The 17,853-nt window shown below is 37.4% G+C and overlaps 1 protein-coding gene across 3 annotated transcripts in view; it reads left to right on the top strand.

Annotated features, from left to right (window-relative positions):
* The window catches only part of RBM25 (RNA binding motif protein 25), a 32,913-nt gene that overhangs the window by 12,280 nt on the left and 2,780 nt on the right, over positions 1–17,853 (top strand). Inside the window, exons 5-17 of one of the 3 annotated variants that reach the window (XM_071427228.1) lie at positions 248–305; positions 1,483–1,643; positions 4,241–4,423; positions 6,655–6,708; positions 6,960–7,043; positions 10,611–10,888; positions 11,710–11,926; positions 12,207–12,296; positions 13,927–14,000; positions 14,720–14,870; positions 15,180–15,504; positions 16,470–16,744; positions 17,184–17,282. In XM_071427228.1, the coding sequence (XP_071283329.1) occupies positions 248–305; positions 1,483–1,643; positions 4,241–4,423; positions 6,655–6,708; positions 6,960–7,043; positions 10,611–10,888; positions 11,710–11,926; positions 12,207–12,296; positions 13,927–14,000; positions 14,720–14,870; positions 15,180–15,504; positions 16,470–16,744; positions 17,184–17,282 (2,049 nt within the window). The remainder of the gene's footprint in view (positions 1–247; positions 306–1,482; positions 1,644–4,240; positions 4,424–6,654; positions 6,709–6,959; positions 7,044–10,610; positions 10,889–11,709; positions 11,927–12,206; positions 12,297–13,926; positions 14,001–14,719; positions 14,871–15,179; positions 15,505–16,469; positions 16,745–17,183; positions 17,283–17,853) is intronic. The other 2 variants (XM_071427229.1, XM_071427230.1) reach the window with 2 other exon arrangements.

A 17,853-nucleotide genomic window follows, 5' to 3' on the forward strand; every position in this document is an offset into this window, starting at 1 on the left:
AGGACCCACAAGCAATGTATTGAAACTTAAAGTAGAGCTATTCCCACTCACTGGAATGGCAGCCCACTATGCCTAAATCCGATAATGGAGAGTACAGCTTTTTGACACTATAGATGTCTATGAATATAGACATATTTTATTTTTAGTAGAGTTTACCCTGTTTTAATTTTATAATATTTTGCAAAAAGTGGTCATGTTTTTGTAATGCTTTGAATATAATAATTAATGATACTTCTCTTAATTGCAGAAATGTGGTTTGGTTTTGAGTTGGAAGAGAGTGCAAGGAGCATCTGGAAAACTTCAAGGTAACTGTTCATGTTTTTCAAAATCTCTAGATACACTTTTTTTTATTAACTGGCAGCATTTTACTATTGTGACACATTGCTGTTCTTAATAATTTTACATTTTAAGATGCTGTAATATGATAGCTGTGAAATGCTTTCTAGTAAAGGGCTAGTATTTTTTGGAAATAATTTTGAGAATAAAATAATATAATTAAGAATGGTTAAATGGAAAGATGTTTTGGGAGCCTAGTTTGCTTACCTTTCTTTTCTGAAGCTGAATGATTTTATAGACTATTCCTGAGAAAGCTTTGCCACTTTGGGCTTAGCCCCGAAGAAAGGTACTATTCTAACACTTCTACAAGTCACTTCCAATAATATGTATTGTTCTTCTCCATGAAGGAGGTTTTTCTGATGTAAAATTTACCTTTCCTATTGTCAAGTTGAACTGTTATAATTTTTGTGACCTTTCCAAAGTGACTGCAGGAAACAATTTTGGTTACTATTTTTTTTGCTGTGTTTTTGTATCTTGCTAGGTTTATGGGTTTGTTGTTTTGTTTTTTTTTAAGGATGTAGTTCAGTTTCTTCAGCTTTTTTATCTCTCACACTTTTTTTATTTTGCTGTCAAAAATGTTTTTCTCATTTAACACTTTTATGGTAACTGTTGTGAAGAACCTAGTTTGAATATTTGCAAGTTTGAAACCCTTCCCTCTAGTTTAACAATGAGCTGTTGATTGATGCCCTTGGTCATCAGACAATTGCAAATCCACCTGAGATGTCATCATATAGACTGCATTTCTTAGTTAAGACAGATATGTCAAAAGCTTTATAAACACAATTATAGTCATTTGAGTTGGAAGGGACCTTTTAAAGTTCATCTAGTCCAACCCCCTTTGAAGGGCAGGAACATCTTCAACTAGATCAGGTTGCTCAGAGCCCCATCCAACCTGACAATGGAAGTAGACATTGGAAGATGGGACATCTACAATGTGTGTACTGGTTCCATCTTATTTATTGGACTGCTAATTATATCAAAGATGGGTTCGGTGGGTGAACATTGAGTTTTTATGATGTGTACTCCTGGCTTTTTTAAAAAAGTGCCTGTGTTCCAAGTCTATTGATTTAAAACATATTTTTAAACAAAGTAAATTACCTGAAGAGCTTTAATGTGTTTACTTCTCATTTCAATCATCCATTTCAGCCTTTGGATTTTGTGAGTACAAAGAGCCAGATTCTACCCTACGAGCACTGAGACTACTCCATGACCTCCAGATTGGAGAGAAGAAGCTGCTGGTCAAAGTTGATGCAAAGACAAAGGCTCAGCTAGATGAATGGAAAGCAAAGAAAAAGGCATCTAATGGGGTATGTATATAATCTGTGATTTGCATTCTTTTAGTAGAATGTCAGTGTAACATTACTTTCTAGATCAGATTGTGAGCATGTCTCAGTTTCTACTTCTTTGTGTCTTTTATTAATTTTAGGATTCTGCCAGATTCACAATAGTGAGTCTGAAGATATGTTGAAAGGCAGAGAAATGTCAGCTCTTAATTCCATAGTGTTTGAACTTACCTGCAAGCTACAGCTACGTTTCTAGAATCAATTCTGTAATTCATTATGAAGTGCAGTAATATTTGCTGTATGTTTTGATTCTGTTGCCTCATTTTTGTTTAGAAACTCTTGAAAGTGCTGAAACCCTAGAAGAAGTTACTCTGTCAATCTGTAAATTGGCTGTCTGAGGGGAATTGATGATCTTTTGGAACAAATACATGAAAAGGAAAGAAGTAGATCCTTCACTAGAAGAGACAGAGATCAGGCAGTGGGCTGCTTTCAGACATTTAGTAGAGGGGAAGATTGCTTTTGTACTATCCCTTTCTAAAGCTAAGGATCTGCTCTGGAATAATTGCAGATATTTTCTATGTTGAATTCTTATTGAGATGCAAAGATACTTAATTGACAAGCTTGCATTGAAGTTAATGGTGTCTCTTTCTTTTCTGAAAGAAACTTGCTGTATTTCAACCCAAATCAAGTTGGACTTTGTCTCTAACTCCTAAAGTTTTGTATGTGCTTTAAGATACCACTTAAAACCATTTTTTTCAGTAAAATCAAAGTGAGAAGAGGCTCTAGTTTAGAAAACTAAAAATTCTAATCGTGCTGTAACAAGTAAATTTCAAAAATTTCAGTTTGGAATTTTTCTTAAATATATGTAGATTATAGTGGAAACACAGATACTTTTATTTCATTTTACCTAACCAGAAGTAGAGGCATAATGATGACTTGAAGTTCTTGACATATTTTTGACTGGACACCCTGTGTTTGGGATGAAATCTAATAGCTTAGGAAAGCAGAGTGCTAACTTTGTGAGGTTTGAATGGAATACTGTATGAGCTCTTAGCCTAGGTAAGGGCTTGATTGGACTGCCCTTTCATTCTGTACTTCCTTGTTTCATGTTGGCATCACCTGTGATACTGTGTTTCACAGCTGATGTTACAAACAAGCTTTTAAGTATTTCTGGAGTTCTTGTACATCTCTCCAGAATTTTGTTTTCTGTGAGTTAGAGTCAGTCTGGGGGGATTGATGGTAATACAGCAGCGGGTACTGTTTGTGACTTTGGTGAAGGCAACCTTATGAGAACTGTATGGTAGAATGAGATTAACTCCATGGTTTTTGTTGTGTTTTATTGGATTTGGCTGGTTTTTTGCTCCTTTTTGTGGTGGTGCAAAGAAAGGCTGTGAATTGCTGAGGAGTATTGATGAAGTGCATTGTGATCAAACTGCTTGCAATTCCTTTCCATACCATCATTGGTGTGCTGGTGCCACTTGGATCCAAAAGTTTTAAATTTTCTTAAATATTTTGAACTAAGAAATCAAACATATAAACTACAACACGATTTCATACAGAGACACACCAAGCAAACCTTTATCTTATTACCTGCTCTCCCTGATCACTTCTTGTCCCTGGATCTCTTCAATTCCACCCCCTGTCACCACCTTCTAGCTCTTTTCAGCCTGCTCCTCCTTGGCCTGGCAGCTTCTTCAGCTCCAACTGAATCCTCCCTTCCCCCTCATTCTTAGCTGCTGCTCCATCAGACCCTTCCCTCCCCCTCACTCCACCCACCACCTATCGTTTGACGGGATACCCAGCTGGATTCTCAGGTGAGATTCCATTTTTCTAAAAGATTCAGGGGATCGAGAGGTGGGCTACCTTGCTTGGTGTGCACATCATCTTTCTATGCTTTCATGTAATATTTAGGGAAAGGCACTTCTTTGTGTTCCTTTTCCTCCCTACAAGGTTGAAAGGGGCAAAAAGATGAGGAACTGCAAAGTACTTGATCAACAATAACTTTAAAAATAGTTTGTTGTTCAAGGAATGTTTTCCCTAATGATGTTTCTTTAATATAGTTCTCCAATTTGAAGTTGCAGCTTGGAAGTTTTAGGTAGGCATTTGTATTGCATGGCATTTAAGTAGAAGGCTTGGAGGAACTGCTGTTGAAGTGACTTGGAGTTCTGGAACATAAAAGGCAAAACTTTTGGCCAAGAGCTGCACTATAGTGATTGCCTTTCTGGGAGCGTGTGGGTGTTCTCTCTTTTCCTGTCTACTGCCTTAATCACCATTTTTCTGTTCTATTTTAGTATGTTATTTTATTATACAATCCTACACTTGCTCTCTGCATCCATTCCATAAAACTGTGCAATAAGCTGTGATATTGCCAGTGTGAAAAGATCTGACTAATATAATGCAATTGATAATTACTTGTATTTGTAGGTGATTTGGTTTTCATGTGGTGAGTTGTTTAGGGGTTTTTTTTCTTTGTTTGGTTTTTTTGTTTGTTTGTTTGGGGTTTTGCTTTTTTTATAGTAAATACTGTAGGGGCATGAATGTGATGATGAAAGGTGAACTTCTGATAAAACAGCTATTACTCTCAATTTGTTAAGTCCTGTTACTTTGCCATTTTTCCTTAGAACTCCAGACCAGAGACAACAAATGATGATGATGAAGCACTGGATGAGGAAACGAAGAGAAGAGATCAGATAATTAAAGGGGCCATTGAAGTCTTAATACGAGAATATTCCAGCGAGCTCAATGCCCCCTCCCAGGAATCTGACTCTCACCCCAGGAAGAAGAAAAAGGAAAAGAAGGAGGACGTATGTGTTTTGATTTTGGACAAAACAGATTTTTTTTTCTTCAACTCACCTTTATATAATGGCCAAACCTTTTGCAAATACTTTAAACCTAAACTTCTGATGAGAAAACAAATCAACAAGCGTTGATGTCAGCAGAAATTCCTTTTTTTTTTTTTTTTTTTTTTTTGAGCTGAAAGCTAGTCAGTTATAGACACCATCCCTTCAGGATGGTTTAGGGATTTAAGCACATAAACTTCTTGGAACAACAGGTTTGAATCTGGGCAGGACTGAACCGACCTTTCATCCCTCTGAAGGTGGAAATACTGAATTTAGTACAGTTTAATCTATATGTGCATATAGGGTTTTTCAATAAGAACTTAAAAAACAACCGTAAAGAGTTCCTGCATACCATCCACTTCCAGTGAAAGATGCCAGGGCGTTATTGTAATGCCACGAATTTGGTAGTTTTTGACAAAATACTTCTCTCTGTTTTTGAATGCATTCTTGTAGTGTGCCTTGATCCAACTGGTTGCAGCTGTCTGCTCATATGTGGAAGCACTTCATTAGTTGTGTATGTCCTTGAAGGGATCCTTCGGGGATGAAAGGCACATTGTAATCTTCCTGCCTTACAAAATCACTTTAAACACATCTCAGTTTGGCTGGATTTGGTCAGCCAGCTTTCCTATCTTGTGCAATGGGAAAAAAAAACATGTTAAGCAGGAATGAATGTTCTGGTTTAGACCTGCTTCTGTGAATGACCTTTTTATGGATTAAAATAAAATGGAGAAGGGGGAACAAGGATAAGCAAACTCAGACTTAGCTTTTCCAGCCAAGTTTCTAACCATGGGAAAATGGGCTTTCCCACCTACCATTCTGCACCTTATATGAAAGAGAATTGGAAAGAGATAAAAGAGATTGGAAAATTGTTTGACCAAGATTTTTACCCACTTAAGTCTTCTGCAAAGTATCTATTCCAAGGCAATGATGCAGTTTCAAATGCTTGTGGAGTTTAAATGTTTAAATGTGGTGCAAGAAACATCTCCCTCAGGGAGCAAGTCTATCTTCCCACAATATTGTTAGTCATGGCCAACCTGAGGTATAAAAGTGCTGAGCTGAGAATTTGTTTTTCTTTCTTCTCCCTCCCTTTGGGAGAAGATGTTTTCTTTGATGACAATTTGCAAATGAGTCACTGTTTAATGCTATCAGCTGTATTTTTTTGTTGCAAGCACTGTTACAATGTGTATTATCCTGTGGGTAAATATACATATATATGGCCATGAATAATGCCAGGTAGTTAAACATTGTAAGAGACCTTTGCAGTCATGAAGAGCTGGGTGCTGGGTATGTCCCTGTGACAGAGCAATATTCTCTTAGCTCTCTGTTGTGTAGAACTTTGCTAATCTGAGCCAGTCGAGTAGCCAAATGAGCTCTTTTAAAATACGCAGCACTTGTGGGTTGAAATTGCACCCCATCATCCTTTCCATAGTGGGAAGGAAGACAAGAAACTTGGAAGTTGCCATCTTTGGCCTGTGTGGATAGTGGTGGGAGTGAAGAGATGGTACTAGCTTCTTGTTCTCTTGTCCATAAAGGAGAGGGGAGAGAGACTGTGAGGGTGGGGGGGGACGGGAAGGTGGATGCAGATATATTGCGGGGGTGGTGAGGGGGGGGTGTGGAAACTCACCAGCTTTGGAGCTGTTGTCCCCTGAAGGGCTTGGTGTGGAGATGACTCCCGCTGGTGTTAGCAGCAGAGGCTATTAGTTCTTCTGGGTGAAGGCATGACTGCTGTGGGGGAGTTGAAAATGTGTGCGGGGAGCTGAGAGTGAGTGGAATCTGGTTTTCAATTTCAAGCACGGGGGAACCTCGCTAATTCGCACTAACTATAAGAGCAGGTGCAATCTACCAAATTCTGCGAATTAGCGAGTAAATGAGATCAAGACATACCCACTGCAAATATACATATTTATTTTTGCAAGTGTAGCTTAGCTTTGTTTCTGATGCTACCATAGCGTACTAATATCCTGTAGTACACTTGTAATTCAGTGAAGTCTTACTAACATGAGACATCACTATGTGTTTGTAAGTAGTCCAGCAAAGGGAGAATTAGCGAGGTTCTTCTGTAACTTTGTTGAATCAAAGAAATGAGATCACAGCAATACAATATTGCTTTGTAGTACAAACATACAAAACATTGTTTTTCAGAGTAGTGTGCAATCAATTTTTAAAAAAAAAAATCTCCGTGGATTTTTCCGCAGATTTTCCGCAGATTTCCAGTGGCCCCACTGATACCTTATCCACTCATCACCAAGGTTCGTTTACATTGTAGGCTTTGACAATGACTATGTTTACTGCTAGTTGCCAGATTTGTGACTCTTGTCCATCTGATTTTTTTTTTTTCCACTCATTAACATCAGACTGTCAGGTTTGGTACTGCAGAAGGACTTTATTTATCTCTTGCAAGACTGGTTGAAAACTTCTAACCTCCAGCTTTTCTCTTGTTCTCCTATGTCTGTACAGATGGCTGTTAATGGCTTTTACTCCTGTCCCCCTTGTTTTTTAGGAGGATATAAATGCTATAGAAATGGAGGAAGACAAAAGAGACCTGATATCAAGAGAGATCAGTAAATTCAGAGACACACACAAGGTAGTATTCTTGTTTTTGCACTTGATACAAATTAGGCTTTTTCAAAATCCAAAAAACCACTATTATAAAATTTAGCAGTACATTGCAATATCACTTAAAATTATGTTTGTATTAGGTTTAATATACATGTAGCTCTTTACAAGTCAGAAAAAGATAGTTGCCACGTTAAAGTGGCTCGTGACATCTTTATGCTAAGACTTTGATTGCTGCTGAGTATTTTTCATTCTTCTCACTTCAGCATGAATAAAGGCAGCTTAAGTTGCTACACATACATTAAGTCAATATATTTATAAGTGAAGGCTAAACGGGGCTGCAGTATAAGACATACACTTGAGTGTGTTTCTCTAGGTAGATTTGTAACATTATCCAAGATTTTTGAAGAGATGAAACATGAATTAAATTAAAGTCTTTTATTTTAATAGTTCTAAGTTAAGAGTGGGGGAAGATTAAAACTAGGTCAGTGGTTACCAGACTTACCAAACTTTAGATGCATGGAAGAACTGTAAATTCCCATAAAGCTAATCTATTCATTGACCCCCACCATTATGATAGAGATCATATGGTGACTAATGCAAGATGAAACTCACAGCTTGGAAAGTAACATGGAATAGGATGTAAGTATGAGTTTCTGTTTTTTATTATACTTATGGATGCCCCCTCAGAAAAATATGCAAAGGGGTAACTGGCTTGGAAATGTTTGTGCACATCAAGTCCCACCCCAGGGTCCCCACTTACAGAAGTTTCCACTAATGCTAGTGCAAATGTGAATGTTTCTGCTTTGGAAAGTGATTCTTGCGGATCGGAGAGCACAGCTATGCATGTGATGTTCTTATTTTAATGTTTAGCTTAAAGTTGGTATTAATTTTTTCCCAACAAGATTGGAGTGGTCCTTGGCCTAGGGACGTATCCACAAGCTGCTCTTTTGAGCACACACTTTTCTTTCAAAATACCCCCACATCAACATTAAAGAAAATGTTGAAGATACAGCAAGGTGAAGTGTGCCCATGTTGTTCAGCTTTACCACATGCAGTCACTGGGGATGGTACCATGTTTTCATGCAACCGTATCAGTATGAGCACAGGTGACTACATGTTATTGTATGTACATGTTTTCAGTTTTTCTCTTGACTAAAGCTTTGCAAGATAGAAACCTGGGGGAAAAAAAAATCTGGAAAAAGTCAACCAAAGAAGCTCAGCAATTGAATGTGAAACTGGTTAGTGGTGAAACTTCAGTAGAATTATGTTCAATTCCAAGCCCCGTGTTGTCACTGATACTAAAATGCAAATGAGTAATACTTTTTTTTAAATTGCAAACAAAACAAACAAAAAAACAAGCTTCATTGTTTCAGAAGCTGTTGGGCATTTCACTGCCCTCGATTTGTATTTTTGGGGGGCTATTTTGGATTTCTTAACATCAAAAATCAACTGGAAGTAGTCATTGTGTATATTGGATATGTTTAAAAGGGGCTGTTGAATCTTTAGCAGCGGGCTAGTGAGCACAGTGAACCTTTGCATGTTTTTGGTATGAGTTTATAAACAATAACGACAGACTGTCAGGGTATCAGCATTGCAGGGGGCGTCCATTTACAGCACGGACGAGTCTGAAGAGAGCTCAAGGTAAGATTTATAATTCTTCTACCTGTTCATTTCTGTTCATTACTTCAGTTTATCTGATACTGTTGCCATCCCATTACCCTGTCAGATTCTTTTATTTAGGTTTACAGAAGTTGACTGAGGTCAGATTTTAATAACAAAATACACCCGTTTATTTTTTCAATTGGATTTTAAGGAAGTGGACTTGAGAAAAGGATTTTAATATACTAAAACTTGTGCATGTGTATTTACACTTCTGTGAATATATTTTTAATAAAAGAAAGAAACCCACTCTTGAGAAATCTCACCATAAACAAATTTTTGAGAGTGGTGAAAAAGCAGGAGTTCAACTAAAGAAATTTCTATTGGAACATCTAAGATAACCTGTAAGTATCAACCACTTCAGTATGTAAACTTTCTTTAAAAGTATATGAAATTTGAGGTAAGTTGTTTTTAAAAGTTGACAACCTAGTTTAAAATTTTATCCTGCTGAGGTTTAACACTGTAAAGCTCCTGGATAGTACAGTCCTTAGAAATTAGTTTTTCAGCCCAGTGTGTATTATAGGATCTAAGTTTTATTTTTTCACATCAGTTTTCTACCAATTCCTACCATTTTTAGTCCCTTTTTCCTTTGTGATTTCAATGTATCCAACATGGGTTTGCCTGTATTGTGTTATCAATGCAGCATAGTTTCACTGGATACATTAATCACTAGTGAATTAGCTTTATTTCTGTAATCCTTTGTCGGTTCTCTGGTCCCTGTGCCTATGGCAGAAGAACACTAATCAGGTAAGATTGCTTTTTAAAGTTGTCTTAAATGCTTTGTTTAAAAGAAAAGAACAAAAAAAACACAAACCAGAGAAAATGCTGTTTCATTGTTCCAGTTTTTAATTTCATTTCAGTGATGGTAAACGTGGAGCCAAAGGGGATAAACCTGTTTATTCTGCTCAATATTTGTTTAAAAAGTGGTATTCTTGCATCCATCAGGTTGAAATTTGGTATATTTGGTTGTTATTTGGTATATTTGTGAACCGTGTACTTGCTCTTCCTCCCAGAAACATAGCTAATAGGCAAGGTTAATCCAGTGTTGGCGGTCCATGTCCTAGCACAGCATCTGTAAGTGAACACATAACAATTGCTTCCAAGGATGGATTTATCTATCGTTCTGTTGATGTATTTTCTATTGTCTTATAGGAATTCTGGTCATAAGAACTGTTTCTATATGAAAAAAGGGGCAATTTTGTACAATTTTTAGTAAAACTGTAGCAGGTAACCTTTAGTTTCTGTGTTTCAAAAGAGCTATTTCCAACCTTTTTTTAACTGTCTCCATCTTGCAGTGGTGGAAGTTAAGATTCCATTCTGCAGAGTCCAGTTCTTACCAATGAACACTTAGAACTTTTTTAGGGAGGGAAAAGGGGAAAATTGACAGTTTTCTTCACTGTTTAACCACATGCACCGTGTGTAAGTGGATATATTTCTTTACCCAAGTTTTCATCTAGGATGGTTTTGGTGTGCCAAGACTTTTTGGGAAACAACTCACTGTCCCAGTAAGCATTCCACTGAAATATATTTTCCTAATTAAATGGAGTTAATTTTATCAGCTGGAAGTTCACTTTACTTGTACCCAACTGGCTTATAGGGCCAGTAGAATTTGAGTCCCACCTGAGTCATGACTGGTAGTGCACACTGAATGTGCAGTTTAGTCAGCTCACAATACAAGACCAGCCATACTCTGCTAAGGTTGGAGATTGCTGGTCTGTGTAGATCTGTGCTTTTGCACAAAACTTAGTCTTGTGATTGCTGCATTTTGATTTCATACTTACGAGTTCCAAAAAATACCCACCAAGCCCTATTTAATGTTTTAAAATTAGTGGCGGTTTTGGTATTTCCATTACCAGCCTTGTGTGTTGCGTCGGGAATATCCAGTTTGTGTAACTACAAAATTAACTATGAAAGTTCTCTTGTTGGTTTTTAGAAACTGGAGGAGGAAAAAGGCAAAAAGGAGAAAGAAAGACAGGAAATTGAAAAAGAACGCAGAGAAAGAGAAAGGGAACGGGAGCGTGAACGAGAAAGGAGGGAGCGTGAAAGAGAGAGGGAACGTGAACGAGAGAAGGAGAAGGAACGGGAGCGTGAACGGGAGCGAGATAGGGACCGTGACCGAACTAAGGACCGAGACAGAGACCGCGAACGAGACAGAGACCGGGACAGAGATCGTGAAAGGAGTTCGGATCGCAAGGATCGGAGCAGATCAAGGTAGATGTACTTCAGCTAGTATTTATTTCACTTTTTCTTAGTGCTGTTTACTAAATGCATGTAGTTCAGTAGATCAGATGCCATTCAAAAGAGAATGATCCATGTGAAAGATCAGAGTAAGAGCAGGAAGTCCAAACTGGGAGAATACTTGACTTCCCCCCACAGCACAAGAATAAAACAACTTCAATATGCAGTAAGCAACTCTCCAAAGATGATATAAGCATACTGGTTTTATCTCAAATGTTGCCTATTTTTCATTATTAGCTTTATTCCTGCTTAAGGTTATCTTATGTTTGTGGCATTTCTTAGCTTAAGCAGGTTTTATCATTTCCTTTGTTGGATTTCAGGGGGTTTTGTTTCAGTTGGTTTGGTTTGGGTTTTTTGTTTGGATTGTGGGTTTTTTTAGTAAAAGTAAGGGAATTACTCATTCAAGGTGTAATTAATCATAACATATATCAAATGCTGCTTTCACATTAAATCATCTTGTCAGAAGTGTTGAAATTGTCTGTAAGCCACATGAAATATTTGTTAAGGATACCCTTTATTTCTGGTAATTTTGGCTGTGCAGAACTGCTAACTCAGTCTCATAAGAAATTGCCATATGCTCATGCTTAGTTTCTGTAAATACTGCTATTTAATGGTTAGTGTTCAAACAATTACTTTTAGTGGATTTTTGAATACCCATCAGTAAGGATTGATTTTATGCCCATTTTTGTACCAGCTAATCATCTTCTACAACTGCAGAAGAAAAATAACTTCTGTTAATCATTTGATTGAATGGAGAGGCTCTCTACTGAACTTTGGGGTTTTTCTTCCTTCAGAGAAAAAAGCAGAGACAGGGAAAGAGAACGAGAACGAGAGAGGGAAAGAGAACGAGAACGCGAGAGGGAACGGGAAAGAGAACGGGAGCGGGAAAGAGAGCGGGAAAGAGAGAGGGAAAAGGATAAGAAGAGAGACCGAGAAGAAGATGAAGAAGATGCCTACGAAAGACGAAAACTGGAGAGGAAACTGCGTGAAAAGGAAGCTGCATATCAAGAGGTAGTTAGAATTTTTAAGATTCTTTAAATAAAAAAAAGTCTTTTGAGAGTTAATAACAAGTCCTCTAGTACAAAATGCATCATTCTTCTTTTCCTAAATGAGCTGGGGCAGAATATGTTTGTCACTTTCAAAACAGACTTTTTATTCAGGCGTTTTGAATAAAAATTATGCAAATTATTTATAGTACGGTTATTTTAAACAACAATTCAAACTAACTTTGAAGTAGTACTTCTGTTCTTAATGTTCTTGAGGATTTAAGTGTATTTTTTTTCTGTTGCAGCGTCTTAAAAACTGGGAAATCAGAGAACGAAAAAAAAGTCGAGAATATGAAAAAGAGGCTGAGAGGGAAGAAGAAAGAAGACGGGAAATGGTAAGGCTTATAGTTTGACTTGTAATTTTCCCTGCCTTGTTCTCTTGGTCCCATTTAGAATGGAACATTCTGCTGTTACATTTATGGATATTAATAGAGCTCTCATTTTGTATAAAGGCTGTGTGTGTTTTTATACAAAAAACCCAGTTAATAGACTTGAAACAGAAGATGTCTAGTAAGTGGGAGTACTACTTTAAAGTCTGAAAAACAAAGCCTAGTGGTTTGGTCTAATGAAGGCATAAGCATGAGAAGTAGGCAGCTGCAAAGTACTGTGGTCCAATCATCACATAGTATTACAACTGTAACTTCTGTCAGATTTGTGACAAAACCTACTGTGTGTTCTATGTCATTTAGGTAGAACTAGAACCAGTTTTTTTTTAACTTCCAACCTGCTCATGTGCCCAAACCTTTTATGAGCTGTAATACAATATTCTTTAATGTATCTCCGCACTTAATAAATGCCTGTCCTTAGTTCATTAGTTGTGAAATTATCAGTTACCAATGTAACACTTGGAAGCTTTGTTGGAAAAGACACCTTTAGAAGATAGATAATTCTGTAATCTCATCATTTTATGCTAAAGCATAAAGAAGTTATTTTAGGTTTTAGGAGTGTTATTTCACTTCATAGATTCCCAGAGGAGAGATGTTGAGATAGTAGAGAGTGGGTTAGAAATCGCTTCAAAGCCTTAAATGTAAAGAAACGCACAGGGGAAAGAGGATTATAAAATACATTGTTTCATGTGGAATCCAGGTTTTCCCTCTAAATGCATGAGCGGGGGACAAAATGTTTGAAATTGACTCAATGATATTTTCCATTCCAAATCTTCCTGCATGCTGGCTGTGGATTGCAGTTGTAGAAAACAGTGTTTCATTTTGTGCTGAAATTACAGCCATAATCATAATTTGTTTCTCATCGTCATTAGCACAGAAATATGTTGTTGTTGGTTTAAGGATATTGCTTAAATACAGGTTAGAAGATCCTAATTTAATTTCCCTTAACAAACTGAGGATTTTGCCCCTTTTATCAGAGGGGGAGAAAGAGAGGAGACACTTTCTCCCTTGTCCCCTACAGTGGGGCGAGTCTCCTCTCTTTCTCCCTCGCCTGCACGTTAATACCACATAAGCCTGTACCTTGGTGCCACATGGTTTGTTTCAGTACCACAATAGGAGGGTGCTTATCCTAGGAGCACCCATCAAATTTGTTTCTGTGCATGACTGTCTTGAAAGCTCTTGAAACCAAGCAGTACTGATAAAATACAGTTAGGCTGCCATACTAAAATACTCAGTAGCAGACTTAAAGGATTTGGAGAAAAGGAACTTTTGACCTTCTTAATCTGTAATGCAAAACAAAATAAACCAAATAAGTGTATATATATATGTGGGTGGGGATGTGTGTGTGTGTATATATATATATATATATATATATATATATATATATATGCAAATCAGTGACACAGTACCGGTGGACCCTCTGGATGCAATACCAAAATTTTCCATTTTATGTTTGGAAAACTCTGTATTTTAGTTTAAAGCAGAGTAGATCTACAATTAACTTGCTAATAACATTAATAAATTTTAAACTCCTGGAAAGGAAACCAGAAATCCTTATTTGTGTTTCAATTCTTTGCAGGCAAAAGAAGCCAAACGGTTGAAAGAATTCTTAGAAGATTATGATGATGACAGAGATGATCCAAAATATTACAGGTATGTCTTTGTATTCCTAACAAAAAAATGTCCATTTTTACTTTAAAACACAATTGTAGGGTTTATTGGCAGGGGCTTATGGAGTTTATATTTGCCTGGTAATGTGGCACTGTAAGGTTAATGTGGCAATAATTACCTAATTATTTTTGTGTCACTTCATAAGTGGCAGAGTGAAAAGGGAAGCTCCTTACTTCTGCTGGTTAATGCTTGGGAGTAACTGCTCATTCTCATGACTTTATTTTTGTGAGGCAGGGCAGAAGTCAGTATAATGTCAAAACAAGTTGCAGGGAGCAGGGGGAAGGGAACAAGCATGCCTCTAAATAATTCATGGCAAAGACGCTGGAAATAATATGAAGAACCAGCTGGTTAATGTAAATGATTGGGAACGTCCTTTAGCATGGGATTAACTAACATTTGCATAAAACTAAATTAGCAGAAGGGGTTCTGGCCAAATACCTATAAAACTTGATTCTTTCCTCAAAGAGATCAGCAGCCACATGCTCCACTTCTGTTCAATGTGGTGGGGTAGATTCTGTAGAGTAAGGTTGAGACCTCGTATCTTAAGATTCTAATGTTACAAAAACAGAGGATGCCAGGTGCCCTTATGAATCTTATTTTCATTTAGCGGCGGATATATCTGCATGAAGTTTTTCTTATGTTATGGTATACAAGCCTCTCATTGAAATGTTGTCTCAATAAAAAATATGTATCTTTTATAGGGGTAGTGCTCTTCAGAAGAGGCTAAGAGACAGGGAGAAGGAGATGGAAGCAGATGAACGAGATAGGAAAAGGGAAAAGGAAGAATTAGAAGAAATTAGGCAGCGTCTTCTGGCTGAAGGACATCCAGATCCAGATGCGGAACTCCAGAGGGTGAGTTGCTGTTGGTCTGACAGGAAAACGAGTCCTTTGTATTCTGGTTGTATTGAGCAAAATTGGTGTAAGAGACCTGATATTTACTATTATCTCTATATGCTTTTTCCTTATAAAGAAGTCCAGATAGGCAGTAGGAAGGAGTTGAAAACAAATATGAATTAATCAGGATTCCTTACGAGAATGACAGTAGTTACAGTTCTTTTTCTTGACTAGCAGCCTTCTAAAGAAAAGGATCTTTAGATTCTTTTCAAACAGTACTGGTTTTGAGAGAGCTTCTATTTTTGCTAATTGTCTGTTTCATTGTAGATGGAGCAGGAGGCTGAGCGGCGTAGGCAGCCACAAATAAAACAAGAGCCAGAATCAGAGGAGGAAGAGGAAGACAAGGCAGAAAAAGAAGAAAAAAGAGAAGAGCCAGAGGAAGAGGAGGAGGAGCCTGAACAAAAGCCCTGCCTTAAACCAACTTTACGACCCATCAGTTCTGCTCCATCTGTCTCTTCAGCTAGTGGAAATGCAACTCCTAACACACCTGGTGATGAATCTCCCTGTGGCATTATTATCCCTCATGAAAATTCACCTGAACAACAGCAACTGGAGGAGCATCGGCCCAAAATTGGACTCAGCCTCAAATTGGGCAAGTTTAAGTTTTATTTCAGTCTTCCTTTACGGGATCAAAATAAAAATTGTCAAACTGAGTAGCCACATGGTTTTCCAAATATGTCGAATGGTTTGATGTATTTATATTAAGTAGTTGTTATCCAGATGCTGTGCTTGAGTTGACCTATCCAGAAGATACATTTTATAGAGGTCTCTTCATCCAAAACCTCGAGGACAAAAAAGGAGGGAAGTTTAGGCATGTTCAAGGGCTAACTTTGTAGGAATATTCTGAGCTGGGATTGGTTATTTTCACATGCCTTTCCACCTTAATATATCTGTAAATATCTCTTTGAAACTCATAGCGACTTTTCATTGGTGTAAGTATATGTTAAATTTAAGACCCTTCTAAAGAAAAATAAAATTAGATTTTTTTTTCTTCCTGTTAGAATATAACAATAAACTGATGACAGTTGTGAGTGAAATTTGAGCCTAGAATTCCTTAGTACTGGAGAAGTTTCCTGCATTTTAAAAAATTATTTGTGAGCAGCAGAACTAAAAACATTTGTATTCCAGAAGGTTTGTGTGTTTATTATTTACTATTTTGATTAAGTTATGCTGGGATGCACTTTGAGCTCACACTGTGTTATAGCTTGAATGATGAGAGACTGTATGGTCTTGATGAACGCTTTTCTTAGGCATTGCAACCCTTCACTCTGTGCTCTGCTGAGGCTGGGGCTCACTATGGCCTTCCCTCAGAGAGAGTGCTAATTGGTTTCAAGGCAGAGAAAAAGACGCTATTTTTCAGATGGGTCAGTCATGAACACGCTCCATTAAATATCTTTACCTCTTTGCCACTTTTGTAACAGAGTTTGAGAGATGAAAAGCCAGTGCCAGGCATTCATAGATGTTTATGTAGCATATAAAGCAATATTCCTCAAGTAATGAGGGAAGAGCAAACTAGTTGCAGTTGATTAATATGTTACTCTGCCTTTTGGGTTGTAGGTGCCTGCAACAGTCCTAATCAGCCCAATGCTGTAAAAAGGAAGAAACTTGCTGTGGATAGTGTTTTCAATAAATTTGATGATGAAGACAGTGACGATGTGCCCCGGAAAAGGAAACTTGTTCCCCTGGATTATGGAGAAGAAGATAAAAGCAATATCAAAGGCAGTGTCAATACAGAAGAAAAGCGCAAGCACATTAAGAGTCTCATCGAGAAGATACCCACAGCAAAACCAGAGCTCTTTGCTTATCCTCTTGACTGGTCAATTGTGGATTCAGTAAGTTGATTCATTTAACCATTTTAAAAAAGGCTTAATTTTTCCAAGTAAGCATGATAATTGAATAGAAAAGCAAGGTTACTGGGACCCCAAGGAATTGGAGTATCATCACCAAGAGGAGTCAAACTTGAGTCCTCTAGTTATTGTTCATACATAGTCCTTATTCTGAATTATGGCTGCTTTTTTTTTTGGGTTTTCCTCAAACTGCCACTACAAATTATCAAGCAGTTTTATGGAAGGAGGAGAAAAGACTGTAAAATGTTTGAGTGGCTCTCAGAAATACTTGCAGATGCCAAATCTCCAAGGGTTGTATCATTGATAGCAAAATGTATCTTCTGCTAAATAGCTGTTTGAGTCTTTTAGATACCTATTGGGCAGTTCTCACAACAGAGTGAAGCTTAAGGTAATCATTAATTTTGGTTTTGTGTTTTTTTTCCAGACGCTAATGGAACGTCGAATTAGACCATGGATTAATAAGAAAATAATAGAATATATTGGTGAAGAAGAAGCCACACTAGTTGACTTTGTTTGCTCTAAGGTTCGTGTTTTCTGCATTCTCTGTGAAGTTAGGGCTTTGCTCCCTATTTAAAATGTGACAGTGACTCCTCTACTCCTGTTTATAATGGATTCTCTTGGTTTATCTTGGGGCTACCATATGAGAGGCAAAGCAAGTCCTGAGAGTTTTGTGACACAGTTGATTAGCAGAAAGTCAAAAGGAGAAGTTGAATGTTTTCCATGCTTACATTATCTATGGGTGTGCATATATGTGTAAATAAATGGAACTCTATGGTCTTGAAAGACAACTTACTTGATTCTGGAGAAAAAATTAAATACTTAACAGGTAGATGAGAAATGCAGTTAGGAGTGATACAGGGAGAATTTTGCCTTTGTCTTCCATTAGCAGCTTATTGTTGAAGGAAGGGAGTTTTTTTCTTTAAATTAAGAAAACATAATTGGAGATATAAGAATAGGATACAGGATATGTGAATCTCTGGAGCTTCCTGGAACTTGTTCCTCAGTAGTTGGCCATAAACTAGGACTACTATGATGGATTCCGATGCAGTTTAATGCTAATTTTTGCCATGACTGTTACTGGAACCTGATGAACT

Source organism: Agelaius tricolor, unplaced genomic scaffold (assembly GCF_023055355.1).
Source record: "Agelaius tricolor isolate 1412-34295 unplaced genomic scaffold, bAgeTri1.0.p SCAF_5, whole genome shotgun sequence".
Classification (NCBI taxonomy): domain Eukaryota; kingdom Metazoa; phylum Chordata; class Aves; order Passeriformes; family Icteridae; genus Agelaius; species Agelaius tricolor.